We start from the raw sequence: 24948 nt of genomic DNA, 5'->3' as shown, positions 1-24948 counted from the left end.
GAGAGAGAGAGAGAGAGAGAGAAGAGAGAGAGAGAGAGAGAGAGAGAGAGAGAGAGAGAGATTCGTATATTCGTATATTCGTGAGAAAGATTCATGGCAAGAAGTAAATTCTTTCATACAAATGCGCCACATTAAGCACCTCCAGAGTAAGACTGTATAATTATCAGGCAGGAAGCGCGACAGTAAACACGTCAAGTCTATGGAGAAGGCAGGGCGTGTTTCACTTGCAGGTCTTGCCTCTCACTTTTTTTTTTTTTTTATGTTTGCTTTTTTTTCTTTTCTTCTCTTTCTTGCATGGATTGACAAGGTGTGGAATAATAGTAAGAAAATATAAATGATAAAAAAAACTGAATTGGTGTTACTCCAGGTAATAATGCTGCTCTAACTACTACTACTACTACTACTACTACTACTATTACTACTCATACTACTACAACTACTACTACTAGTACTACTACTACTATTACTACTACTAGTACTACTAACATTCACCTATTACGACTCAGGAAAACCTTTATTTTTCTCCAATCCTTTATACAAGGAGCTGCGTTTGGAAATGAAAATTCAAATAGCCGATCACAAAAATCAATTAGATGCAAAAAAGATATTGGACCGCTCAACTTGAAACACTGGAGTAAACAATGCAATACATGTTTAATTTAGAGTCTGTGTAAAATGGTATTCTTACATTTGCATATAGCCACTATTTTTACTCACACTCTCATATCTTCTTGGCGAATGACAAACAGAGGAACTGAAAAATATCTTTACAGTTGCCGCTTCCTTACATACACAGACAAAAAAAGAGAGAGAAAAAAAAAGGCAATAATAATAAAACTAAATATGTGTCTGGAAGTGCATCAATACTTTTAAAACAACGAGTCACAGGAAGAGCAAAAACAGAAACAGCAAAGAATTCCAGAGTTTACCAATGATGGTGATGAAAGATTGAAGATATTGCTTAACTCCTGGATTACTGAAAGCGAACGGAATAAAGGTGAAAGTCTTGTGTAGCGCCAGCGTGGGGAAGGAGAGACGCATGCTGATGGGCAAATTCAGAAGAGCAGTAACCATAGAAATAACATCACAAGACCAGACTTCCCCCATTTTTTTTCCATCTTCATATACTTGTGTGCATTTTTTGTAGCATATCAGTGTATTTGCTCTGGTAAGCTCAGTAGGTATGAAATGTTCTCTAGGGTATGCATTAATTCGTCCATTTATTTATTTACATTATTTATTTATTTACTGATTTACTATCTATTTATTTTACATTCTACTTTCCATTACCACATCGTATTGAGAGGTACCTTTGTGACTCACTGTTTCCTTTACATTGAGAAATGACTTGTTTATTACAGTACAGCATAAAGCAAGTGTCTGCAGTGAGTCAGACACTTTGTCAAGCAGCCTTACCTTACATGCACATGGAATAACATAGGCAAGCATGACAGGCTTCACTTAAATGTAAATCTACAAATAGAAGGACGTACACTGCGCTACAAAAAACAGCTCCGTCCCCCGTCACTCACCGGTAAATTGTGAGTGTGTCAGGAGGAGCTGCAAAAAGCCAGTCCTCGTCGTCTGGCCGCGAGGAAGGAAAAAGATCCCGCCGCTGCTGCATCCGACAACACAAACACAAAATCAGAGGACTGTGTTAAACCCTAAAGTTCTGATATTTTTGCCTAAAAAATTCCTCAATTGAATATTCCTGTTATTATGGAAAGTATTTTGTTAATTGTATATCTTTCCTTTCTTCACTCATATACTCGTACATACAAAAGATATATACGAAAAAAAAAAAACGAACGCAAAAATGATAGCCAATTGTTAGGTTTCAACTGAATCTCTAAGTAAATATCTATACCAACAAGATGACACTGTTATAGAAAGTATAACGGTTTCCTATCCTTCTTTTTTTTTTTCTATGCATACACTAAAATAAGCAAACGAAGACTGGAATACAGAAAAAAAATAGTTTTGAAAAGATTCTCGGTTAATCCTCAAAGGACTTTTTTCCCTGTAAGATGTTGTAATGAACAAATATATACAAAATTTATATTTTGTATATATCTTATATATATATATATATATATATATATATATATATATATATATATATATATATATATATATATATATATATATATATTATATATATATATATTATATATATATATATATATATATATATATATATATATATATATATATATATATATATATATATATATATATATATATACCCTCGGAAAGCAAAAAAAATGGGAGGCAAAACAACGCTTTAGAAAAAAGGTTTAAATTAATCCTTCAATGGATGGATGATAATACTACTGACACGATATCTTGGAAGCTGTATCATTAGCATGATAATTATTGTATTGGAGAATGTGATTATTTGTTTGAAGAAGTGAATCATTTCATTGTGTTTTTCATGCGTTGCGCATTTGGAGCGTCATTTTGTTTCCCATCCTGCCCAGTCAGCTGGCTGACAGGACAGGAGGATATTACTGTATGCCGCTCAGAGGTGACTAGTTGTCGGGAGTGGTTGGGTGTTACCTGGTGATGGAGCCGTGGTACGAAGGTATGTATAGTGATAAGGATTTAAAAACTATTAGTGTTTAATTCATGGAAATAATGGTGATATTATACGTGAACATAGTGATTGTTGTCTCTGCCCCTTTCGGGTTTGCTTTGGTTGTGAAGCAGATAATTTATTGAATATACGGACAACTGCAGGCGCAGCGTGCAGTTACAGTAGCACATATGGTAACGAGAGGGTGCTTTGCTACAGGGGTTTCAAGGCTCGTGATGGTGAGGCGATTGAAGTGAGTTGATATAAATTTGTTGTATGTGTATCACGAGGTGCAATAGTGGGGGATGTGTGGGTTTAAAAAAATTGTTTAGTTCTAGCTTGATGTCCAGGTGAAAATTGTAAATTTGTTCCCTATGTGACGTTGTATTTATGTAATATATCTATATGATCTCACATGGAATTATCATGCACTTGTGTTTGAGTTATATAACAGCAGTCTGCTATTTTTTGTGGGAGGTTGTGTTGAATAGTGTGATGGTATGGTTGTGTTGCACAGTGTGTTAATATTATGGTGTTTGTCACAGGATTTTTGTAGCATCGTTATGTTTATTACTTTTATATGATCAAGATCACTGTGTTGCAGGTTGAAACTTTTTCTACAGTAAACAACTGTTCCAACTTGGGGTCCATCCTTGATCCCCCAGTACACTTACCAAAACGATAAAACTGATGCAAAAACACACTTTATGGAGAAAAAAAAAAATACATTACCAAAAAGTATATTTAGTGTTTTTGAGGTTTGTACGTACAAAAACGCAAAAATACATACTAAGTACCTTGAATGGGGAAAAGGAGAAAACATTACAAGAAACACGTATTATGAGTGGTTTCTCAGCTTCTTAGGAACCGAAACGCTAAAACGTGTGATTAGCACTCTATATGGAGAAAAAAAAATTACCAGGAACGTATGTTTTGAGATTGTTTCATATTTTTAAGTGATATAACGGAAAAAATCCATGCAAAGCAAACTATATGGGGAAAAATCATATTCTTCCGTAGAAAAACGCCAAAATGCATGCAAAGCATTCGATGTTAAGGATCAAAATGCTAAATAGCATGGAATGCAAACTATTCGAGTAAACAAAACAACGTTACCAAAAACGATCCTTTTTATTTATTTTTTGTTACTTCTATACAAAAACATTTAAAACTCATGGAAAACAATCTTTATAAAAAAAAAAATATATATATTAACAAAAAAAAAAAAAAAAAAAAAAGTATTTTGAGTGTTTTTTAGCTTCTTACATTCAAAAAACACCAAAAATGGATACAAAGTACCCTATAAAAAAAGAAACGAGATAAAGAGAGACGTGTATAATGAGTGTTTTTGAGTTTCTTAGGCACCAAAACGGTAAAAAAAAAAAAACGAATGAACAGTACTCTATATGGTGAAACAGAAAAAAAAAAGTGCATTTTGACTGTTTCACACTGATAGGTACCAAAAAAGCAAAAATGCATGTAAGGTATCCTATATGGGAAAAAAAAAAGACATTTCCAGAATAGGATCTTTTGAGACTTTACGAGCGTATTAGGTACCAAAAAGCTAAGAAGTATGGAAATTAACCGATGCGAAAATATATGAAAAAAAAAAAAAAAAAAAAAAAAAAAAAAAAAAAAAAAATATATATATATATATATATATATATATATATATATATATATATATATATATATATATATATATATATATATATATATATATATATATATATATATATATATATATATATAAATATATATATATATATACATATATATATATATATATATATATATATATATATATATATATATATATATATATATATATATAATATATATAAATATATATATATATAATATAATATATATATATAAATATAATATACATATATGCACACATTACGAAAAACATATATCTTGAGTGTTTTTTTAGTTTCTTAAGTACAAATAAGCTAAACAGCAATCGAAAATCACTTGATGGAGAAACAAAATAACTTAACCAAAAACAAGCATTTTGTGTTTTTGAGCTTCTTACAAAGACGCCAAAATGCATGGATAGTACATTGTATGGGGGAACGAAAGGATACTACGAGGAACGTGCATTATGAGTTTTTTGAGCTTCTTAGGTTACCAAAAACGTAAAGACGCATGAATTGCACTTTATATGAAAAAAAAAAGATAATATTACAAAAAAAAAAAAACGTATTTTGAGTGTATTACACATTGTTATATAGCAAAACAACAATTTTTTTTAAACACCTTATATTTGGAAAAGAAAACGTGATTTCCAGAAACGTTTTATGAGCGTGATATACACTATAAAAAAAACAAAAACTATAAAAAGAATAGAATTACCCCTATATGAGAAAAAAAATTACCAAAAACGTCTATTTTCAGTGTTTTTGAGCTCTTTACCTACCATCTTACTGAAACACATGGAAAAAATAACTTTATGGAGAAATAGTATAACTTTACCAAAAGGAACGTGTACTTTGAGTGTTTTTTAGCCTTGCAGAAAACTCCAAAATTCATGCGAAGTACTTTATATGAGAAAATGAGAAGACATTACGAAGCAACGTGCATTATAAGGGTTTCTGATCTTCTAGGTACCGAAATGTTAGAATGGTTTAACATTACTCCATATCGAGAAAGAAAACAATATTGTCAAAAACATGTATTTCAAAAAACCGCCAAAATATACTCAAAACGTGCATTTTGCCGAAAAAAAGAGAAAAGAAACGAGAAAAAAAAAAGAAAAAGCAACGAGAAAAGAAACGAGACCTACAGAAACGTGTGTTTTAGGAGCATTTGAGCGTGTTAGGACCCAAACGCTAAAAACCATGGAAATCACCCTATATAGGAATAGAAAACAACATTAAAAAATCTTATCTATTGAGTGTTTTTGAACTCTTATCGTACCAAAACACTAAAATTAGTGCAAAACACACTTTATAACAGAAATAATAATATTATGAAAAAACAAGAATTTGTGAGTGTTTTGAGCTTGTTACATACAAAAATGAGAAAATGCATGCAGATTACTCTACGCGGAGAAACGAAAGGACATTACCAGAGACGTGTATTATGAGTTTTTTTTTTTCTTTTTAACTTATATACCAAATCGCTAATACACATGATTAGCAGTCTATATGGAGAAACAGAACAACATTAGCAAAAACGTGTATTTTTTTGTATTTCACATTGTTAGGTACCTAAACGCCAAAATGCATGCAGAAAACTCCAGAAACATGTCTTCTGAGTGTTCACCACTAAAACGCAAAATAAAAAAAAAAAATGCATGGAAAGCACCCTATATTGGAAAAAAAAGATATATTAGCAAAAAAGTTTTATTTTTCAGTGTTTTTGAGTTAGTTACGAACCAAAACACAAAACCGCATGCGAAACACTTTATGGAGAAAGACTAACATTACTAAAAAATAAGTATTTTCAGTATTTTCTGCTTGTTATGTAGAAAACGACAAAATGCTTGGAAAGTACCCAGAAAACATTATAAAAAAGAGTATTTTTGCTTTTTATGTAACTATACGTTTTTATACGTAATAGCAAAAAACGCTAAAATTAATGCAAAACACATTTCATGGGGAACCAGGAAACATTATAAAAAGTGTGTTTTGCTTGTTACATATAAAAACGTATAGTTACGTAAAAAGCAAAAAACACTCTTTTTCATAATGTTTTCTGGTTCTCCATAGAAGGTGTTTTGCATTCGTTTAGCGTTTAGGTTCGTAAGCAGCTCAGAAACGCTGAGGAGACGTTTTTTGGTAATACATTGTTATTTATTTATTTTTTTTCCATATAAGTTCCTTTCCCTGCATTTTAACGTTTTCATATAAACACTAAAAAGACACATTTCTGGAAATCTCTTTTCCCTTTCCTCATATAGGGTACGTTTTGGCATCTAACAATCTGAAATACACTAAAAATGCACGATTTTGGTAATGATGTTCCGTTTCTCCATATGCCGGGGCTATTCATGCGTTTTCGAATTTTGGTACCTGAGAAGCCCATGATACACAATTTTAGTAATAATCTCATAATACATTATTTTCTTAGAATCTTTTTTTTCCTTATATAGGATACTTTGCATGCATGTTGCTATTTATCTGCGTAACAAGCTGAAAACACTTAAAATACTTTTTACGATGTGGAATACACTAAAAATGCACGTTTTTGGTAATGATTTTATGTTTCTCCATATAGTGGTCTATTCATGCGTTTTCGTGTTTTGATACCTAAGAAGCTCATAATACACAATTTTCGTAATGTTATTTTTTCCTTCTATAAGGTACATTACAAGCATGTTGCTACATTTAACGTAGCAAGCTGAAAACACTTGTTTTAAATACCAAAATACTTGTTTTTGCTAATGTTGTTCAATTTCTCCATAAAGAGTGTTTTTCATGCGTTTTAGCGTTTTGTACGTAAGAAGCTAAAAAAAAACAACAGTTTTTGTAAAGTTGTTTTATATTCCAATATAGTGTGATTTCCATGCTCCTCAGCGTTTTTGGTGTCTAACAACCTCAAAAACACTCAAAAAGGCATGTTTCGTTCCCCCATATAGGAGCTTTTTGCATTCATTTTAGCGTTGTTTGTACCTAACAAAGGGAAAAAACTCAAAGTACATGTTTTGGTGAAGATATATTCTTTTTCCTTGAAGTGTTTTTTTTTTTTACATGTATTTCAGCGTTTTCGCACGTAAGTAGCTCAATAACATTGAAAGGAAACGCTCTTGTTAATATTATTTTGTTATCCCGTATAGGATGGCTTCCATTTTTTATTTTTTTTATTTTATCATTTTGGTGCCTATTAACCTTATAAACACTTAAAAGACACATTTCTGGAAATTTCGTTTCCTTTCCCCATAAAAGATGTCTTGCATGTATTTTAGTGTTTTTGTACCTAGCAGAGAGAAATACGCTCAAAATACTCATTTTTGGTAAGGAGGTTCTCATTCGCCATATCAAGTGCTATTCAGGAGTTTTTCCGTTTTGGTACTTAAGAAGCTCATAAACACTCATAAAACAGTATTCTCGTAATATCTTTTCGTTTTCCCCTGTAGAATAGTTTGGATGCTTTTTGGCGTTTTTCTACGTAACAATCTCATAAACATTCAAAATATTTGGTTTTGGTAATGTTATCATATTTTTCCATAGATGATGTTTTGCATGCGTTTTAGCATGTAAAGAAAAAGACACGATTTTGTAATTTTGTGTTATATTCTTACATAAGAATTGATTCTTATGTTAGATTGATTTCAAAGCTTTTTAGTGTTTTGGGTCCTAAAACGCTCAAAAACACTAAAAAGACACGTTTCTAGTAATGTCGTTTTGTTTCTCCATATAAGAGGTTTGCAGGCATTTTGAAGTTTTGCACCTAACAAAGTGAAAACATTTAAAATTCACAATTTTTGGTAATGCTCTTTTTTTTTTCTGTTTCTCCAAATAGAGTTATATTCATGCATTTTAGCATTTTGGTACCTGAGAAGCTCATAAACACACATAATACACGTTTCTTGCAATGCCTTTTCGTTTCCCTATATATGGTACTTTGTATTGATTTTGGCGCTTTTCTACGTAACAACTTCACAAACACTCATAATACTAGTTTCTGGAAATATTATGTTTCTCCATAAAGGGTATTTACCATGCATTTTACCGTATTGGTATGTAAAGAGCTAAAAAAAAATAAATAAATAAATGGAGACATTTTTGGTAATGTTTTGTTTTCCCATATAGGGTGCTTTCTATGGATTTTAGCGTTTTGGTGCCTAGCACGCTCAAAACAATCAAAAGATATGTTACTGGAAATCTCGTTCCTTTCTCCATATAGGGAGCTTTGCATGCATTTTGGTATTTTGGTACCGAACATTGTGAAATAACTCAAAAGGAACATTTTTTTTGTAATGTTGTTCTGTTTGTCCATATAGACTGCTATACATGCGTTTTCGCATCTTTTTTTAACCAAAGAAGCTCAAAAACAATCATAATAGACGTTTTTCGTAATTTCCTTTCGATTCCCCATATAGGGTACTTTCCATGCATTTTGGCGTTTTCATACGTAACAACCCCAAAAACACTCAAAATACTTGTTTTTGGTAATGTTATTGTGTTCCTCCATAAAGGGTATTTTCCATACGATTTAGTGTTTTGCTTAGTAAGTGTGTGTATATATATATATATATATATATATATATATATATATATATATATATATATATATATATATATATATATATATATATATATATATATATATATATATATATATATTTTTTTTTTTTTTTTTATGTAGGAACGACAATGGCCAAGGGCAACAAAAAAATAATAAAAAAAAATGCCCACTGAAATGCCAGTCCCATAAAAGGGTCAATGCAGTGGTCAAAAATTGGTGGATAAGTGTCTTGAAACCTCCCTCTTCAAGGAATTCAAGTCATAGGAAGGTGGAAATACAGAAGCAGGCAGGGAGTTCCAGAGTTTACCAGAGAAAGGGAAGAATGATTGAGAATACTGGTTAACTCTTGCGTTAGAGAGGTGGACAGAATAGGGGTGAGAGAAAGAAGATAGTATCGTGCAGCGAGGCCGCGGAAGGAGGGGAGGCATGCAGTTAGCAAGATCAGAAGAGCAGTTAGCATGAAAATAGCGGTAGAAGACAGCTAGATATGCAACATTGCGGCGGTGAGAGAGAGGCTGAAGACAGTCAGTTAGAGGAGAGGAGTTGATGAGACGAAAAGCTTTTGATTCCACCCTGTCTAGAAGAGCAGTATGAGTGGAACCCCCCAGACATGTGAAGCATACTCCATACATGGACGGATAAGGCCCTTGTACAGAGTTAGCAGCTGGGGGGTGAGAAAAACTGGCGGAGACGTCTCAGAACACCTAACTTCATAGAAGCTGTTTTAGCTAGAGATGAGATGTGAAGTTTCCAGTTCAGATTACAAGTAAAGGACAGACCGAGGATGTTCAGTGTAGAAGAGGGAGACAGTTTAGTGTCATTGAAGAAGAGGGGATAGTTGTCTGGAAGGTTGTGTCGAGTTGATAGATGGAGGAATTGAGTTTTTGAGGCATTGAACAATACCAAGTTTGCTCTGCCCGAATCATAAATTTTAGAAAGATCAGAATTCAGGCGTTCTGTGGCTTACCTGCGTGATATGTTTACCTCCTGAAGGGTTGGACGTCTATGAAAAGACATGGAAAAGTGCAGGGTGGTATCATCAGCGTAGGAGTGGATAGGACAAGAAGTTTGGTTTAGAAGATCATTAATGAATAATAAGAAGAGAGTGGGTGACAGGACAAAACCCTGAGGAACACCACTGTTAATAGATTTAGGAGAAGAACAGTGACCGTCTACCACAGCAGCAATAGAACGGTCAGAAAGGAAACTTGAGATGAAGTTACAGAGAGAAGGATAGAAACCGTAGGAGAGTAGTTTGGAAATCAAAACTTTGTGCCAGACTCTATCAAAAGCTTTTGATATGTCCAAGGCAACAGCAAAAGTTTCACCAAAATCTCTAAAAGAGGATGACCAAGACTCAGTAAGGAAAGCCAGAAGATTACCAGTAGAGCGGTCTTGACGGAATCCATACTGGCGATCAGATAGAAGGTTGTGAAGTGATAGATGTTTAAGAATCTTCCTGTTGAGGATAGATTCAAAAACTTTAGATAGGCAGGAAATTAAAGCAATAGGACGGTAGTTTGAGGGATTAGAACGGTCACCCTCTTTAGGAACAGGTTGAATGTAGGCAAACTTCCAGCAAGAAGGAAAGGTAGATGTTGACAGACAGAGCTGAAAGAGTTTGACTAGGCAAGGTGCAAGCACGGAGGCACAGTTTCGGAGAACAATAGGAGGGACCTCATCAGGTCCATAAGCCTTCCGAGGGTTTAGGCCAGCGAGGGCACTGAAAACATCATTGCGAAGAATTTTAATAGGTGGCATGAAGTAGTTAGAGGGTGGAGGAGAGGGAGGAACAAGCCCAGAGTCATCCAAGGTAGAGTTTTTAGCAAAAGTTTGAGCAAAACCTGATGGTGGTGGTGGTGGCACTGGTGGTGGTAGTGGCGTTCGTGGTGCGTATATGCGGGGTAGAAAGGAAGATTTAGCTGTCGCAGCCATCTTTTTTACTGGCGTTAACATGACACAGTTTATCCCAGACCTTATACTCACCCGCATCTGCCTGTCATTATATATATATTTTTTTCATTCTTATTGTCTTTTTCTTTTTCTTTTTCTTTTTAACAGTCTTTTTTTGTCTTTTCCTGGTGTTGAAATGCTGCGGTGTGGATGTTACACTTTTATGATTGTTTTTGCTTGTTGTAGTAGTTGTTGTTGTTGTTGTTGTTGTTGTAGTTGTTGTTGTTCTTGTTTGGTGTTATTGCATGTTTGTACTCTTTATTATTCCTGCTAATGTGATTGTAAGGGTTGTGTTTTGTTGTTGTTGTTGTTGCTGGTTTTATTGCACTCGTTTTTTGCTGTTGCTTCCTTTGCCGTCGATGTTTACGCTACCGTTCTCGTTCTTGTCACTGACAGCCGGTGCAGCATTTCCAACAACTTATAGGAATGACAAACACAATATTTTGTTACTTGAACAGTGATTCATTCAGTCTTATGCAATGCACAATGCCTTGTTGAAGTGTTCAAAATTAATTAAAAATGTTTTTAGGTCTGTTGGTTTATCTGCAAAATTTGTGTCAGTGACCAAAGAAGTTTTGAAAAAAAAAGTATATCATAGCTATTGCTGAATTGAAATAAATGATCAACGGAGAATATTTCTAGGCAAGTTATGTGGCAGTATTAAAAGCTTGCTCCTTATATGTTATTTTATATCAAGGTTAATATTTAATCAACAGGTCACCAGCACACAGCAGACAAGAATGTGGACCCTAGTTTCAGACTCTCATAAGAAATAATAGTATAATAATTAAATATCTATATATAAGCACTGCCTTTGCTCCTTTAAGGAACATTTCAGTCCCTCGTCCCTGAATACTGTTTTGTATATAATTCTTAGTGTAAGCTCTTTTCTTAACGTAATGACCTTCATCCAAGGAATGTCCTTAATTCACTGTCCTTAATCAACAATGCCTTCTCAATCTACTGTCCTTAATTCAGGCTATTTTCTTAATCTGCAGTCCGTAATCTAGTCAATTATTTCATCCAGTATCTTTAATCCAGATTATTTATTTAGTCCAGTGTCCTTGATCCAGAATATTTCCTAAATCATCCTTAATCAAGACAATTTATTTAATTTATTTAAATGTAGACTTTTCATAATCTACTATCCTTAATCCATACTATTTCCGTAATTTGATATCCCTAATACTGACTATTTCTTTTATCCATCCTTTATTCTTAATCCAGACTACTTTCTTAATCCACTATCTTTAATCCTTAAATTGGGGACAGAAAGAGACATCATAATACAAGACGAAAATCTAAATACAAAGGTATACAGTGTAATGAATGACAAGACGGTGATGTGAAATGTTACAGCACATGAAAGTGGTACATTATGTATTACAGCAAACTTAACAAACTCCAAAAAGCACGCCAAGATTTGACTTGCCGGAGAATGATGGCTCTGGGCAGGAGAAGGCTCTCTCTCGCTCTCGCTCTCTCTCTCTCTCTCTCTCTCTCTCTCTCTCTCTCTCTCTCTCTCTCTCTCTCTCTCTCTCTCTCTCTCTCTCTCTCTCTCTCTCTCTCTCTCTCTCTCTCTCTCTCCAAATCTCTCTCTCTCTCTCTCTCTCTCTCTCTCTCTCTCTCTCTCTCTCTCTCTCTCTCTCTCTCTCTCTCTCTCTCTCTCTCTCTCTCTCTCTCTCTCTCTCTCTCTCTCTCTCTCTCTCTCTCTCTCTCTCTCTCTCTCTCTCTCTCTCTCTCTCTCTCTCTCTCTCTCTCTCTCTCTCTCTCTCTCTCTCTCTCTCGGAATCAAACAGAAAAGAAGACAAGAAAAAGAGAAAGCACTAACTATAGTAGAAGAGAGTAGATGAGAGGAGAGAAGAGAAGAGAACGGGAGAAGAAAGGAGAGGAGAGGAGAGGAGAGGAGAGGAGAGGAGAGGAGAGGAGAGGAGAGGAGAGGATTCTAGAGAAGACAGAAAAAAGAGGACAAAAAAGAGGAGAGAAGATGAGAGTAAAGGAGAGGAGAGGAGAGAAGAGAAGAGAAGAGAAAGAGAAGAGAAGAAGAAGAGAAGAGAAGAGGAGAGGAGAGGAGAGAAGAGAAGAGAAGAGAAGAGAAGAGAAAAGGAGAGAGAGAAAAGAAGAGAGGAGATGAGAGATTCGATTAAAGGAGAGGATAGGAAAGAAGAGAGGAGAAGAGAAGAGAGGAGAGGAGAGAAAACAGTAGAAAAAAAGTGGAGAGATGAGAGGAAAGAGGAGGAGAGAAGAGAAGAGAGGAGAGGAAAGGAGAGGAGAGGGTAGAGGAAAATGATGAGTCGAAAAGAGGAGAGGGGAGAGGAAAGGAGAGAGGAAGAGAAAAAGGAGAGGAGAGAGGAGAGGAGAGGAGAGGAGAGGAGAAGAGAAGAGAGGAGAAGAGAGGAGAAAGGAGAGGAGAGAGGGAGGAGAGGACAGGAGAAGAGAGGAGATGAGAGAAGGGGAGAGAAGAGAAGAGAAGAGAGAGAAAATGTCATTTAATATGAAGGCAAGGAAGGGGAAGAGAAGATAAGAGGAGTGAAGAGGAGAAAAGTTAAGAGAGGTTATGAGGAGAGAAGAGAAGAGAAGAGGAAAGAAGAAAAGAGAAGAGGAGAGGAGAGGAGAGGAGAGAAGAAAAGAGAAGAGAAAGAGAAGAGAAGAGAGAGAAAACAGGAGAGGAAAGAGGATATGAGAGGAGAAGAGAGGAGAGGAGATAAGATAAAAGAAAAGGGAGAAAAGAGGAGAGGAGATAAGAGAGGAGAGAGAAGAGGAAAGGAGAGAGAAGAAGAGAGGAGAAAAGATAAGAGAAGAAATGAGAGAAAAAAGAAGAGGAGGGAAAAGAGGAGAGGAAAGAAAAGAAGAGAGCAGAGGAGAAGAGAAAAAAAGAGAGAGGAGAGGAGAAAAGAGGAAAGAGGAGAGGAGAAAAGAGGAAAGAGGAGAGGAGAAAGGAGAGGAGAGAGGAGAGGAGAGAAGAGTAGAGGAGAAAAGAAGGGAGAGGAGAGGAGAAGAGAGGAGAAAGGAGAGAAGAGGAGAGAGGAGAGGAGAGAAGAGAGGAGAGGAGAGGAGAGAAAAGTGGAGAGGAGAGAAGAGGAGAGAGTAAAGGAGAGGAGAGGAGAGGAGAGGAGAAAGGAGAGGAGAGGAGAGGAGAGGAGGGAGGAGAAGAGAGGAGAGGAGAGAGGAGAGGACAGGAGAGGAGAGAGGAGAGGAGAGGAGAGGAGAGATGAGAGAAGAGAAAGGAACGGAAAGGAGAGAGGAGAAGAGAGAGCGACAGCCGGAGCCAGAGCGAGAGTGAGCGAGAGCTTTCTCCTGTCGTCATCATTCTACCCGGCAAATGAAATTTTGGCGCGCTTTTTGAGTTCCTTGTGTTGCCCTAATATTTTCTGTACCACTTCCATGTGCTGTAGTATTTCACATCACAATCTCCTCATTCATTATTTACTTCTGCATTTAGATTTTCGCCGTGCATGATGTTTATTTTTTTGTCCGCAGTTTAAGTGTTAATGGAGACTACTTTCTTAATCCATTATCGTTAATCCAGACTGTTTTTAATCCTCTTTCGTTAATCTCGAGTATTTTTAATCCTCTACTCTTAATCCAGAGTATTTTCTTAATCTACTATCTTTAATTTCGGCTATTTTCTTAATTCAGTATCCTTAATCGATACTATTTTCTTAGTCCACTAGCCTTCATTCCGACTATTTTTCTAATCCAGTATCTTTAATTCAGAGTTTTGTTCTAATCCACTATCCTTAATTTTATCTATTTTCCTAATCCATTATCCTTAATCCAGACTTTTCCGTTAATGTACTATTATTATTGTGAATTTCTTCACAATAATAATAATAATAATAATAATAATATTTTCTTAATCCACTATCCTTAATCCAGACTATTTTCTTCATTTAACATCCTTAATCCGGAACACTTTGTCTAATGTCCTTAATCCACATTATTTCTGTACCCAGGTCACTACTCCTATTTTCTTTTTGTGAGCTACATTTGTGCAGGCTTTTTAATATTTTTTTCCTTCTACTGATCTCCATGATACATAAAAAAAAAATAAATAAAATAAAATAAGTAAAAAAAAAAAAAAAAAAAAGAGGGGAGAGGGGACGCGGGAGGGCGGCTCGCTCAGTGAGGGAAGATGTCGAGGCAGAATTGTTTTCTGTTGAGGTTCAACGTCATGGTCGAATCAACATAATCTATTGCTGCTCGTAATTTACAGAGCAGCGGTCGTCCAAACACAAAGTCGAAGTCGCTAACCCCCTGGTTGATGTTCATCTGCACTGTGAGTGTGCCGCTGCCAAACTGCAGAATGACTCGTGTCGGCAGCGCAGTCTCGCTTCCTGTCCTGCACCGCACGTTGTACCGGCCGATCTTGGTGATAGAGAATGGTATAGTAGAGCATGTGTCCAGCAGCACCATCAGCGGCTCCTCGACGCCTTGTGCTTGTGCGGCAAACGCGAACACTTTCCCTTCGCGCCCTGGCTGAGGTCTCCGCCGCAGACGTTCCGGGTGACGCAGGAACAGGGTGCTGCTACCGTCGTGATGGAAGTCCTGCCGCATCTCAGCCTCCTGCAGGCGGCTCATGGACAGCACTATCACGTCGTTGCGAGAGGTGATCTCCGCCTCCTTTGGAAACACCAACATGGGCGTATTGACCGCAAGGCCGTCCTACAGCACCAACAGTACCTCGTCGAGCATGATCACGTCCAGCAACAGGATGCCATTCCAGGTAGAGAAGAGTATTTTTTCTGTCTTCTCGCGGCCCGTGAGGAGGCCCGCTCTCTTAGCCAGTGACAGGAACATGATGCTGGCTGAGGCGCCGGTGTCAAAAAAGACAAGACATGGATGGCCGCGCACGGTCGCATCCGTCATGTGTCCTTCCTCAAGATGAACACGGCAGTACTCGCTCACACTCCTCTTCTTTTTGACTCTTTCGGCCTCCACCTTCAGCTTCAGCACGTTGCTGCTGTCCCGCCCTCCCTCTTCCTGAGGTGATCAAGGATACGCTTATAATTCTCCAGCGGCCTCCTCTTCTTTGGCTCTTTCTCTTCTCCCTTCCCCTTTTTCGCCTGGGTTTCATGTTCCTCCTTGTCCTGCCTCTTCCTTTTCTTGGCCTGTGTGTCATGTTTCTCCTTGTCCTGCCTCTTCACTTTCTTGGCCTGGGTGTCATCTTCCTTCTTGTCCTGCCTCTTTCTTTTCTTGGCCTGACTGTCATGTTCCTCCTTGTCGTGCAACTTCTTCGTGACCTGGGTGTCATGGTCCTCTTTGCCCTGCCCCTTTCTCTTCTTGGCCTGGCTATCATGGTCTTCAATACTCTTACCTTTCCTCTTCTTGGCCTGGCTCTCACGTCTTTTTGGCCTGTTCCTCGTAGTCTTCATTATCCTTCTTGTTCCATTTCTTGATGCAGTCCTTAATCCGTTTACAGCACTCCATATTCCACCCTTTCCTTCGGTTTTTCCTGCCTTCTCCCTTGGTGTTTTTGTGTTGGTTCTCGTGATGTTCCTTGTCCTTGCTTTTCTCTTCCTGCTTCTCGTGATCCTTCGTGTCCTTCTTCCTCTTCTTGTCTTGGTTCTTGTGGTCCTTCGTGCCCCTCTTCGTCTTCCTGTCCTGCTTCTCGTGGTCTTCTGTGTCCTTCTTCGTGTTCTTGTACTGCTTCTCGTGGTCCTCCGTGTCTTTCTTGGTCTTCTTGTTCTGGTTTTCATCGCCCTCCATGTCCTGCTTCTTCCTCTTCTTGTTGGGGTCTATAATCGGATACAAATATTCCATCCTCATCCGCGTCATGGTTTTTAAGTTATTCCTCTGCTTTTTGGGTTCCATAACCCCTTCAGTGTTTGTTTTCTTATGACCGGTGCAGTCTTGGAGGTTTTCCAAGCTCCTCCTCTTGCTGTGGTGCTTGGTCTGTTTCATTTTCTCCGTGTTCTTCTCACCGAGGGTCTCGTGAGCGTCCATTGATTGTTGTTTCTTGTTCTTCTTGTTGAATCTTGTATTGTTCAGCGGTGCGCCAAAATCTTCTTTAGAAAATCCAGGCATTGGCCAGTCTTACTGAAAACCTGATGGGACTGTTAGTATACCTCAGCGGTCGCTTCTGCAGCCACTCAGCAGCTTGACGCTAAAGCACTTTGGCATCCACCAGATGGGCCAATGAAAAACCTAGGTTCTAGAATGTGATAAGGACTTTAGCCAATCAGAGACAAGAATGAAAGAAGGTAAAGAATTAAGATTATTTTTCATCGGCAACAGAGATGCTCCTCTTTCCATTAATGATATTTAATTTTTGCCAAACCAACACTGCAATCATGAACACTCACTTCAAAACAATAGATATAATACATTTATATGATTCAGTATATTTAATTGTCTAAATATTAATTTCCCTCAGTCAGTTATCTCTGATATCTCTGATATCCACGGTCTGACAGCCATTTAGAGCCTTGGAAAACCTCGCCACAGTTAACAATTCACACAACGTAACTGACGTTTAGTTTTGGGGTCAGCTAAAATGACTTACACTGCGACATTCTCGTGTCACTGTGTAAGTTCAGTTCCGCGTTTACACATCCAAGGGAAAAAAACGAGCCGTGACCCTTACGTGCATCAGTGAGGAAGCAATAAGAGCAGGAGCTGGATCATTGTGACCTGAGGACACAGGATGGTCATTATTTTGAACAACACTGATTAGCCTCAATGTTTTATTTTGTATATATGCATGTAGTGTTTTTTTTTCGTTTAGTGTAACATGCTTTAGTTAAATATTCTGAGTGGAAGAATCATTTCATGAGATGTGTCGCAGCACCATCTGTTGCTCACTACAAAATTACAGGAATAAGAAAAAGACGAAGAAGGAAAAGAAAAGAAAAAGTATATAGAGAAACACAGCATCAATCCTTCATTCCACTCACCACCACCATCACTTACCCCCAATGCTCTCTCTCTCTCTCTCTCTCTCTCTCTCTCTCTCTCTCTCTCTCTCTCTCTCTCTCTCTCTCTCTCTCTCTCTCTCTCTCTCTCTCTCTCTCTCTCTCTCTCTCTCTCTCTCTCTCGTTAATAGATATCCACAATTTTTTATATTTTTTTTATTTATTTTTATGTGTGTGTGTGTGTGTGTGTGTGTGTGTGTGTGTGTGTGTGTGTGTGTGTGTGTGTGTGTGTGTGTGTGTGTGTGTGTGTGTGTGTGTGTGTGTGTGTGTGTGTGTGTGTGTGTGTGTGTGTGTGTGTGTGTGTGTGTGTGTGTGTGTGTGTGTGTCTCGCTTCTTGTTTTTTCTTTGTTCTTGGTGTCCTTCTGCTCCCTCTTTTCTTCATTTTCCTCACTTTTCGTCCTCACTCGTCATTCTTACTCCTCCTCCTTCTCCTCCTACTCATCCTTCTCCTCCTCCTTCTCCTCTTCTCCCTCTCTTCCTATTCATGTAATGAATAACATGCAACTGTCAAGCCCCGATAAAAAAAAAGATCTTGGTGTCGTTGTGTCAAACGACCTAAAGCCGAGTCAATACTGCATAAAAACAGTAAAGACGGCAAATAAATTAGTAGGGTTCATTAGAAGAACCTTTGAATTTAAATCAGAAATGTTTATACTTGCCTTATATAACTCACTGGTGCGCCCTCATATAGAATACTGTGTACAGTTTTGGTCACCATATTACAAAAAAAGACATTAAAAAACTAGAGAAGATACAGCGCAGAATCACAAAGATGATTCCAAGATTGCGTAATAAGGCGTATGAGGAACGACTGGAAGAACTAAAACTATTTAGTTTAATAAAGCGCAGGATAATAGGAGACCTAATTGAAGTGTTCAGAATCTTTAAAGGATATAGTAACATTGATGCAATTAAATATTTTATTATTGATCATTCTAACCTAACAAGAAATAATGGATTCAAGATTATACCCAAACGTTTTAAATCCCACGAGGTCAAACATTTTTTTCTTTAATCGTATAGTAAATATATGGAATAAATTTTCTGCAGAAATTGTAAACAGCAGTTCTATTGAATCATTAAAAAATAAAATAGACAAATATCTAAAAGCAAATCCCCAACAAACTCTCTTCTTGTCCGAGTAATTACTAAATTCACTAATAAACTCTTATTTTACAGACAAATTTTATAATAAATTGTATTTACTTTCAGACAGGCGTATAGAGTTCACCGTAGGGTAAATAGGAGAACCTCCTTTCATTCTTTCCTATGAAAATTCCATGTCAGTTTTTCCATACTGCATGGTACTTTTTCCCAACTATTTCCATGCCAGCACAAGCTGGAGGGAGTGATGGGTGGGAAGGAGCCTTCTGCTATGCTGTCCTGTCTCTCTTCCCTGTAGCTAGTTAGAAGTAGTTACCAGACAGCCTTGCAAGGACTAAGAGGTCTGTTGCTGTTTGGCTTTCCTTTGTATTCGTCCTCCTCCTCCTCCTCCTCCTCCTCCTCCTCCTCCTCCTCCTCCTCCATACACTCTACAAACGCTTGACCTAGAGCCCCCCCCCCCACACACACACACACAGAGCTCACTGATGAAATAAATAAGTTAAGGGAAACCCACCAGTAGCTAAGAATTATGCATGCCAATATATATATATATATATATATATATATATATATATATATATATATATATATATATATATATATATATATATATATATATATATATATATATATATATATATATATATATATATATATATATATATATGAGAGAGAAAAAAATAAATAAAAGAAACAAGTATGAAAAACTGTTAGGTAACACGATGAAAACGATACTGATTCACTATCTAACACGATTTTCGTCTTTGACAAGCAAGTTTTATTTTCCAACTCTTTTTATTGGAAAACAACAGAAAATGTCCATTATTCATGTCAAATTTTTTTTTGTGGCTTTTAGAATAATTTTTGCCCCAAAATAGCAAAATTTTACCATTTTTCCTGATACTGACACAGAGAACTTTTTTGCTCTTGTCTTCATTGTCGTGCTTCTACTTTGCACGATCTTGTTGCGTCCCTAATTTATAAGGGTGGCTTTTGTGGGTTCAAAGGAACGCTTTGATTTTTTTTTGTAATTTTTACTTAATTTGTATTATTTACATATATTTACACTCAGACGATCATATACGACTTCCGACAACAACGAAAAACAACGAAAATTGTTTCATATCTCTTCAAAATAAATTCCATCAAATATCTGGAACACTTCACTGATTCAAATCACTTCACATATTCAATACTCAATGATAAATCACATCCTACACAAACATTGCAACTAATATTCAATGACGAACACATCCTACACGTACCCAATCCTTCTCTGTCAATGAATAACACCAACATTTTACTCTGACTGCATTACAACTGTCTGGCGCTACTTACTGGTACTGTGACAGGCGGCTAGCCCATCTTGACCCTCTCTGGCCTGACAGCTCTGTCTACCTTGTCTCTCTGTGTGCTTCTGTCTATTTCCATCTCCTACATCTCTTAATATACTCGTACATGTGATGTTAGAGCGACCTTTTGCCCCAACAAAGCTTCCGTTGCTACAAGATTGATTTTCCAATACTTCGATCATATTTTCCCATAACTTTGAATAAGGTTAATTTTCTAGTAACATTTTATATTTTTTTCATACTTTGATCATATGTTTAATTTTCCTATACTTTCCGTAAGGTTCACTTTCAAGTAACTATATATACTTCGATCATACAGTTTATTTTCCCTTAACATTCAATAAGGTTCATTCTCCATTAACTTTGGTAATCGCATCTTCTAATCAGGAAGAAAGAGGTGGCGATTCCTATGGTGTGCCGGTTGTCTGTGTTGTCCACGTCATCTGCTTCCGGTGACCTCTGGTCCCCTCGTATACTAATTCAGTGATAGCCACCTCTTCTTGTAATATGGTGCTAATCTGCGGCTCTGTTAGTCTTGTGATGACTCACCGCATCTTGTTGTTCTCCTCGGTGGTCACGTCTCGTCTCTTATCTATCAGGGTTGTGGTAGCTTCTTGGTACTTGCTTTCGTGTTTATCATCATCTTCCCTCAGTTATTCTTTCTACTTCTTATTTTCTTCTTCATTTCTACATTCTTGTACATTCTTCTTTCTTCTTACGTGTTTCATTTCTTCTTGTTTCTTGGGTTACAACATGCCCTCCTTATGATCACGCGTCCTCCCGCGACTGGTTACTTGGCTGGATGTTCGTTCCCTCATCCGTGGAAGTGGTGCAGGGTGTGGGTTTGGAAGGCCCGCTCCATGCTGCCAGAACCAGGGGAGCCATAGGTGCGGCCCTCACCCACGCCCACGAACATCAGGGTGACCCCAACAGCCAGCACTGTCAACAGCCAGACGTACCAGTCCGGGTCCCGGCAGGCTGATGCTTTTATCAGGAACTGCAGGTTATCTTTACATTGTGTAGAGACAAAGGTACCCATCCATAACTACTGGGAAGGCACCTGTTACCAGAATTCATAAGTTCCGGGTTTAAAAATAGAGTATTTGTGGAAAAAACAAAATATAACTTTGAATATCTTGACCAGTAAGAGGAGAGATCAACAATTAATCATATTTTCCACAACAGTTATATCATAAGCCAGGAAAATCAGTTCTGAGTATTCTCAATATGACTAGAAGTGTGATGCAGTCAGAAAACACTTAAATTTATAAAGAAATAATGGAAGGGAGGTCATCCTGCGGACATGAAAAGGTGTCGGCGGGAATCTCTCTAAAAGTTGTAAGTAGCAACCCAAGTTTGTAATGTAGTCACTCATATCAGCTTTAGGTGAACTCATCTATCTTTACTCTCTTAGATGAATAAACATTTCATTCTGCGCTCAAATAAAGTGTAGAGGGAACAACAATACTTATTTCAAAGCATGTTCTTTCATCATGGTTTTTAATCAGATCATAAGATCAATATGAACTGCTGCAATGGATTTAATAGCCAACTGAACAACATCATTTCAAATCGTATACTTTCATCACGGTTTTTAATCACAACATAACATCAATATGAGCTGCAGCAATAGATTTACTAGTCAACTGAACAACATCAGAGTCTCCCATATAAGTAATGACTTCCCATTATCCATAGATACAAATATTTTCATCTCAATCACTTTAAGTAGAAATTTTTGACTTTTTAGCACAAGATGAACGATTGTTAATATTTTATGCATATCACTAATTGCAAATTTAACATTAACCTTTTCCTTCCTCGCTTTATGAAAACACAACACTAAAGCAATTATGCATGAAATTATCAAAGTCTGCGTTGCGTGCAATGTTTTTCTTTTTTTCTTTTCTTTAATTGAGTCATTTTCTTTTGTTTCTCTGATAATTTAGATCATAATACACGTTTGAAAAGCCGTTATGTTACAATGTGGTTCTTAGCTCTTGTTACAAGGAAATTACACTCTACTTAACTTGACATGAGATTGGTCTATACTTGACCAAGACTATCTGTACCGTGACATTTCTGGCTTTTTATCATGGGTTCATATCATCCTCATATACAGGGCATAAAATTTTCCACTCATCAGCCTCTTGGATTCAGGTGTCACGTACTTCCGTTTAGACCTGAAGTCTTCCTCATGATTAATCATGACATCTTGCTCAGAACCAGGTGAATATAACGCTTTGAAATATGTTCATTTTGTCGTCTGACTAATTCTTCTTCTCATCATGATCATCTTCATTGAATTATCTTCTGTATCGCTATCCGTAATGATCTTCAACAATTTAGTTTCCCTTGTTTCACCTTAAAGCTCTTCTGTAACTCATTTCTGTGTAGTGGTGTTAGTTCTTTAGATATCTGTATTTAATCTTTAAGCAGTGTTTCATATTCCTATCCCTTGTGCTAACATACCTTATCTTCACTCTACCCCACTGATCGTTCTCTGTTCATCCTTAGCTACCAAGCAATATAACGTCTATTTTGTGTGTTTTGATCTTTTTAGGTGCGAAAACGTGAAAACGCAGAAATCACACTCTATTAGGCGAAACAAAACAACATTAACAAAAACGTGAATTTTGAGTGTCACATTGATAGGTACCAAAACGCCAAAATGCAAGCAAAGCACCCAATATGAGGAAAGGAAAAGAAATTTACAGAAACGCGTCTTTTGAGTGTTTATGTGCGTGCTAGGCACCAAAACGAAAAAAATCATCGAAAGCACACTATATAGGAAAATAAAACAACATTATTAAAAACGTCTCTTTTTCTTTTTTTTTTTGGAGCTACGTAAGTACCAAAACACTAACACACACACACACACACACACACAATCATTATGGAGAAATAGTATAACTCTATCACAAAACATTTTATTTCAGTATTTTTGAGCTTTTCAAGTAGAAAAATGCCAATATTCATGCAAAGTTCTCAATACGGGGAAACGAAAAGATATTACAAGAAATATGTTATGAGAGTTTTTTATTTTTTTAGGCACCAGATTCTGAAACGCATGAACTGCAATCTATATCGAGAAACACAACTTAATTACCAAAAAGGAGTATTTTGAGTTTTTTTTTTCACATTATTAGGTGCAAAAAGGATAAGATGCATCCAAATTCATCTATAAGAGGATACGAAACGACATTATCAGAAATGAGTCTTTTGAATATTTTTGAGCGTGATAGGTGATACGCTAAAAAGCTTGGAAATCACCTGTTATGGAAACACAAAAGATCATTACGAAAGACGTGTCTTTTGTGTGCTTTTGAACTTCTTACGTACCGAAACGATAAAACGCATGCAAACACACTTTTTTTTTTTGAGAAACATAATGACATTACAAAAAAAGTATTTTATTTTTTTTTGAGCTTTCGATGTAGAAAAAAAAACCCAAAAAAAACATGCAGAGTTCCCTATATGGAAGAAACGAAAAGAGAATTCGAGAAACGTGTATTATGAGTGATTATGAGTTTCTGAGGTACCAAAATATGTTGCTGAAGCAGAACAACATTACTAATATATATATATATATATATATATATATATATATATATATATATATATATATATATATATATATATATATATATATATATATATATATATATATATATATATATATATATATTATATATTCTTTCTTTCATTCTTTTTTTTTTTTTGCAACCCCATATGCCGCCAACCTATGTCAGTCTCGTGTTATAGCTGTAGTCGTTCTTGTGCTGGTGGTCGTGGTGATGGTGGTGGTGGAGGCACTGGTGGTGGTAGTGGCGTTCGTGGTGCGTATATGCGGGGTAGAAAGGAAGATTTAGCTGTCGCAGCCATCTTTTTTACTGGCGTTAACATGACACACTTTATCCCAGACCTTATACTCACCCGCATCTGCCTGTCATTATATATATATTTTTTTCATTCTTATTGTCTTTTTCTTTTTCTTTTTTCTTTTTAACAGTCTTTTTTTTGTCTTTTCCTGGTGTTGAAATGCTGCGGTGTGGATGTTACTCTTTTATGATTGTTTTTGCTTGTTGTAGTTGTTGTTGTTGTTGTTGTTGTTGTTGTTGTAGTTGTTGTTGTTCTTGTTTGGTGTTATTGCATGTTTGTACTCTTTATTATTCCTGCTAATGTGATTGTAAGGGTTGTGTTTTGTTGTTGTTGTTGTTGTTGTTGCTGGTTTTATTGCACTCGTTTTTTGCTGTTGCTTCCTTTGCCGTCGATGTTTACGCTACCGTTCTCGTTCTTGTCACTGACAGCCGGTGCAGCATTTCCAACAACTTATAGGAATGACAAACACAATATTTTGTTACTTGAACAGTGATTCATTCAGTCTTATGCAATGCACAATGCCTTGTTGAAGTGTTCAAAATTAATTAAAAATGTTTTTAGGTCTGTTGGTTTATCTTGAAAATTTGTGTCAGTGACCAAAGAAGTTTTGAAAAAAAAGTATATCATAGCTATTGCTGAATTGAAATAAATGATCAAGGGAGAATATTTCTAGGCAAGTTATGTGGCAGTATTAAAAGCTTGCTCCTTATATGTTATTTTATATCAAGGTTAATATTTAATCAACAGGTCACCAGCACACAGCAGACAAGAATGTGGACCCTAGTTTCAGACTCTCATAAGAAATAATAGTATAATAATTAAATATCTATATATAAGCACTGCCTTTGCTCCTTTAAGGAACATTTCAGTCCCTCGTCCCTGAATACTGTTTTGTATATAATTCTTAGTGTAAGCTCTTTTCTTAACGTAATGACCTTCATCCAAGGAATGTCCTTAATTCACTGTCCTTAAT

At 36.5% G+C, this 24948-nt stretch overlaps 1 protein-coding gene across 1 annotated transcript; it reads right to left on the bottom strand.

Moving 5' to 3' along the window:
- Nucleotides 1–15388: 15388 nt before the first annotated feature.
- LOC135092331 (histone-lysine N-methyltransferase, H3 lysine-79 specific-like) lies at nt 15389–16501 on the bottom strand. Its single transcript, XM_063990783.1, has 3 exons — nt 16161–16501; nt 15790–16078; nt 15389–15706 (listed from the first exon to the last, which is right to left on the bottom strand). The coding sequence occupies exons 1-3, from the start codon at nt 16499–16501 to the stop codon at nt 15389–15391; spliced, it is 948 nt and encodes a 315-aa protein (XP_063846853.1).
- Between the last annotated feature and the right edge of the window lie 8447 nt (nt 16502–24948).

The sequence above is a fragment of the Scylla paramamosain genome, chromosome 39 (assembly GCF_035594125.1).
Source record: "Scylla paramamosain isolate STU-SP2022 chromosome 39, ASM3559412v1, whole genome shotgun sequence".
Classification (NCBI taxonomy): domain Eukaryota; kingdom Metazoa; phylum Arthropoda; class Malacostraca; order Decapoda; family Portunidae; genus Scylla; species Scylla paramamosain.
This window is presented reverse-complemented; position numbering and strand designations above follow the sequence as displayed.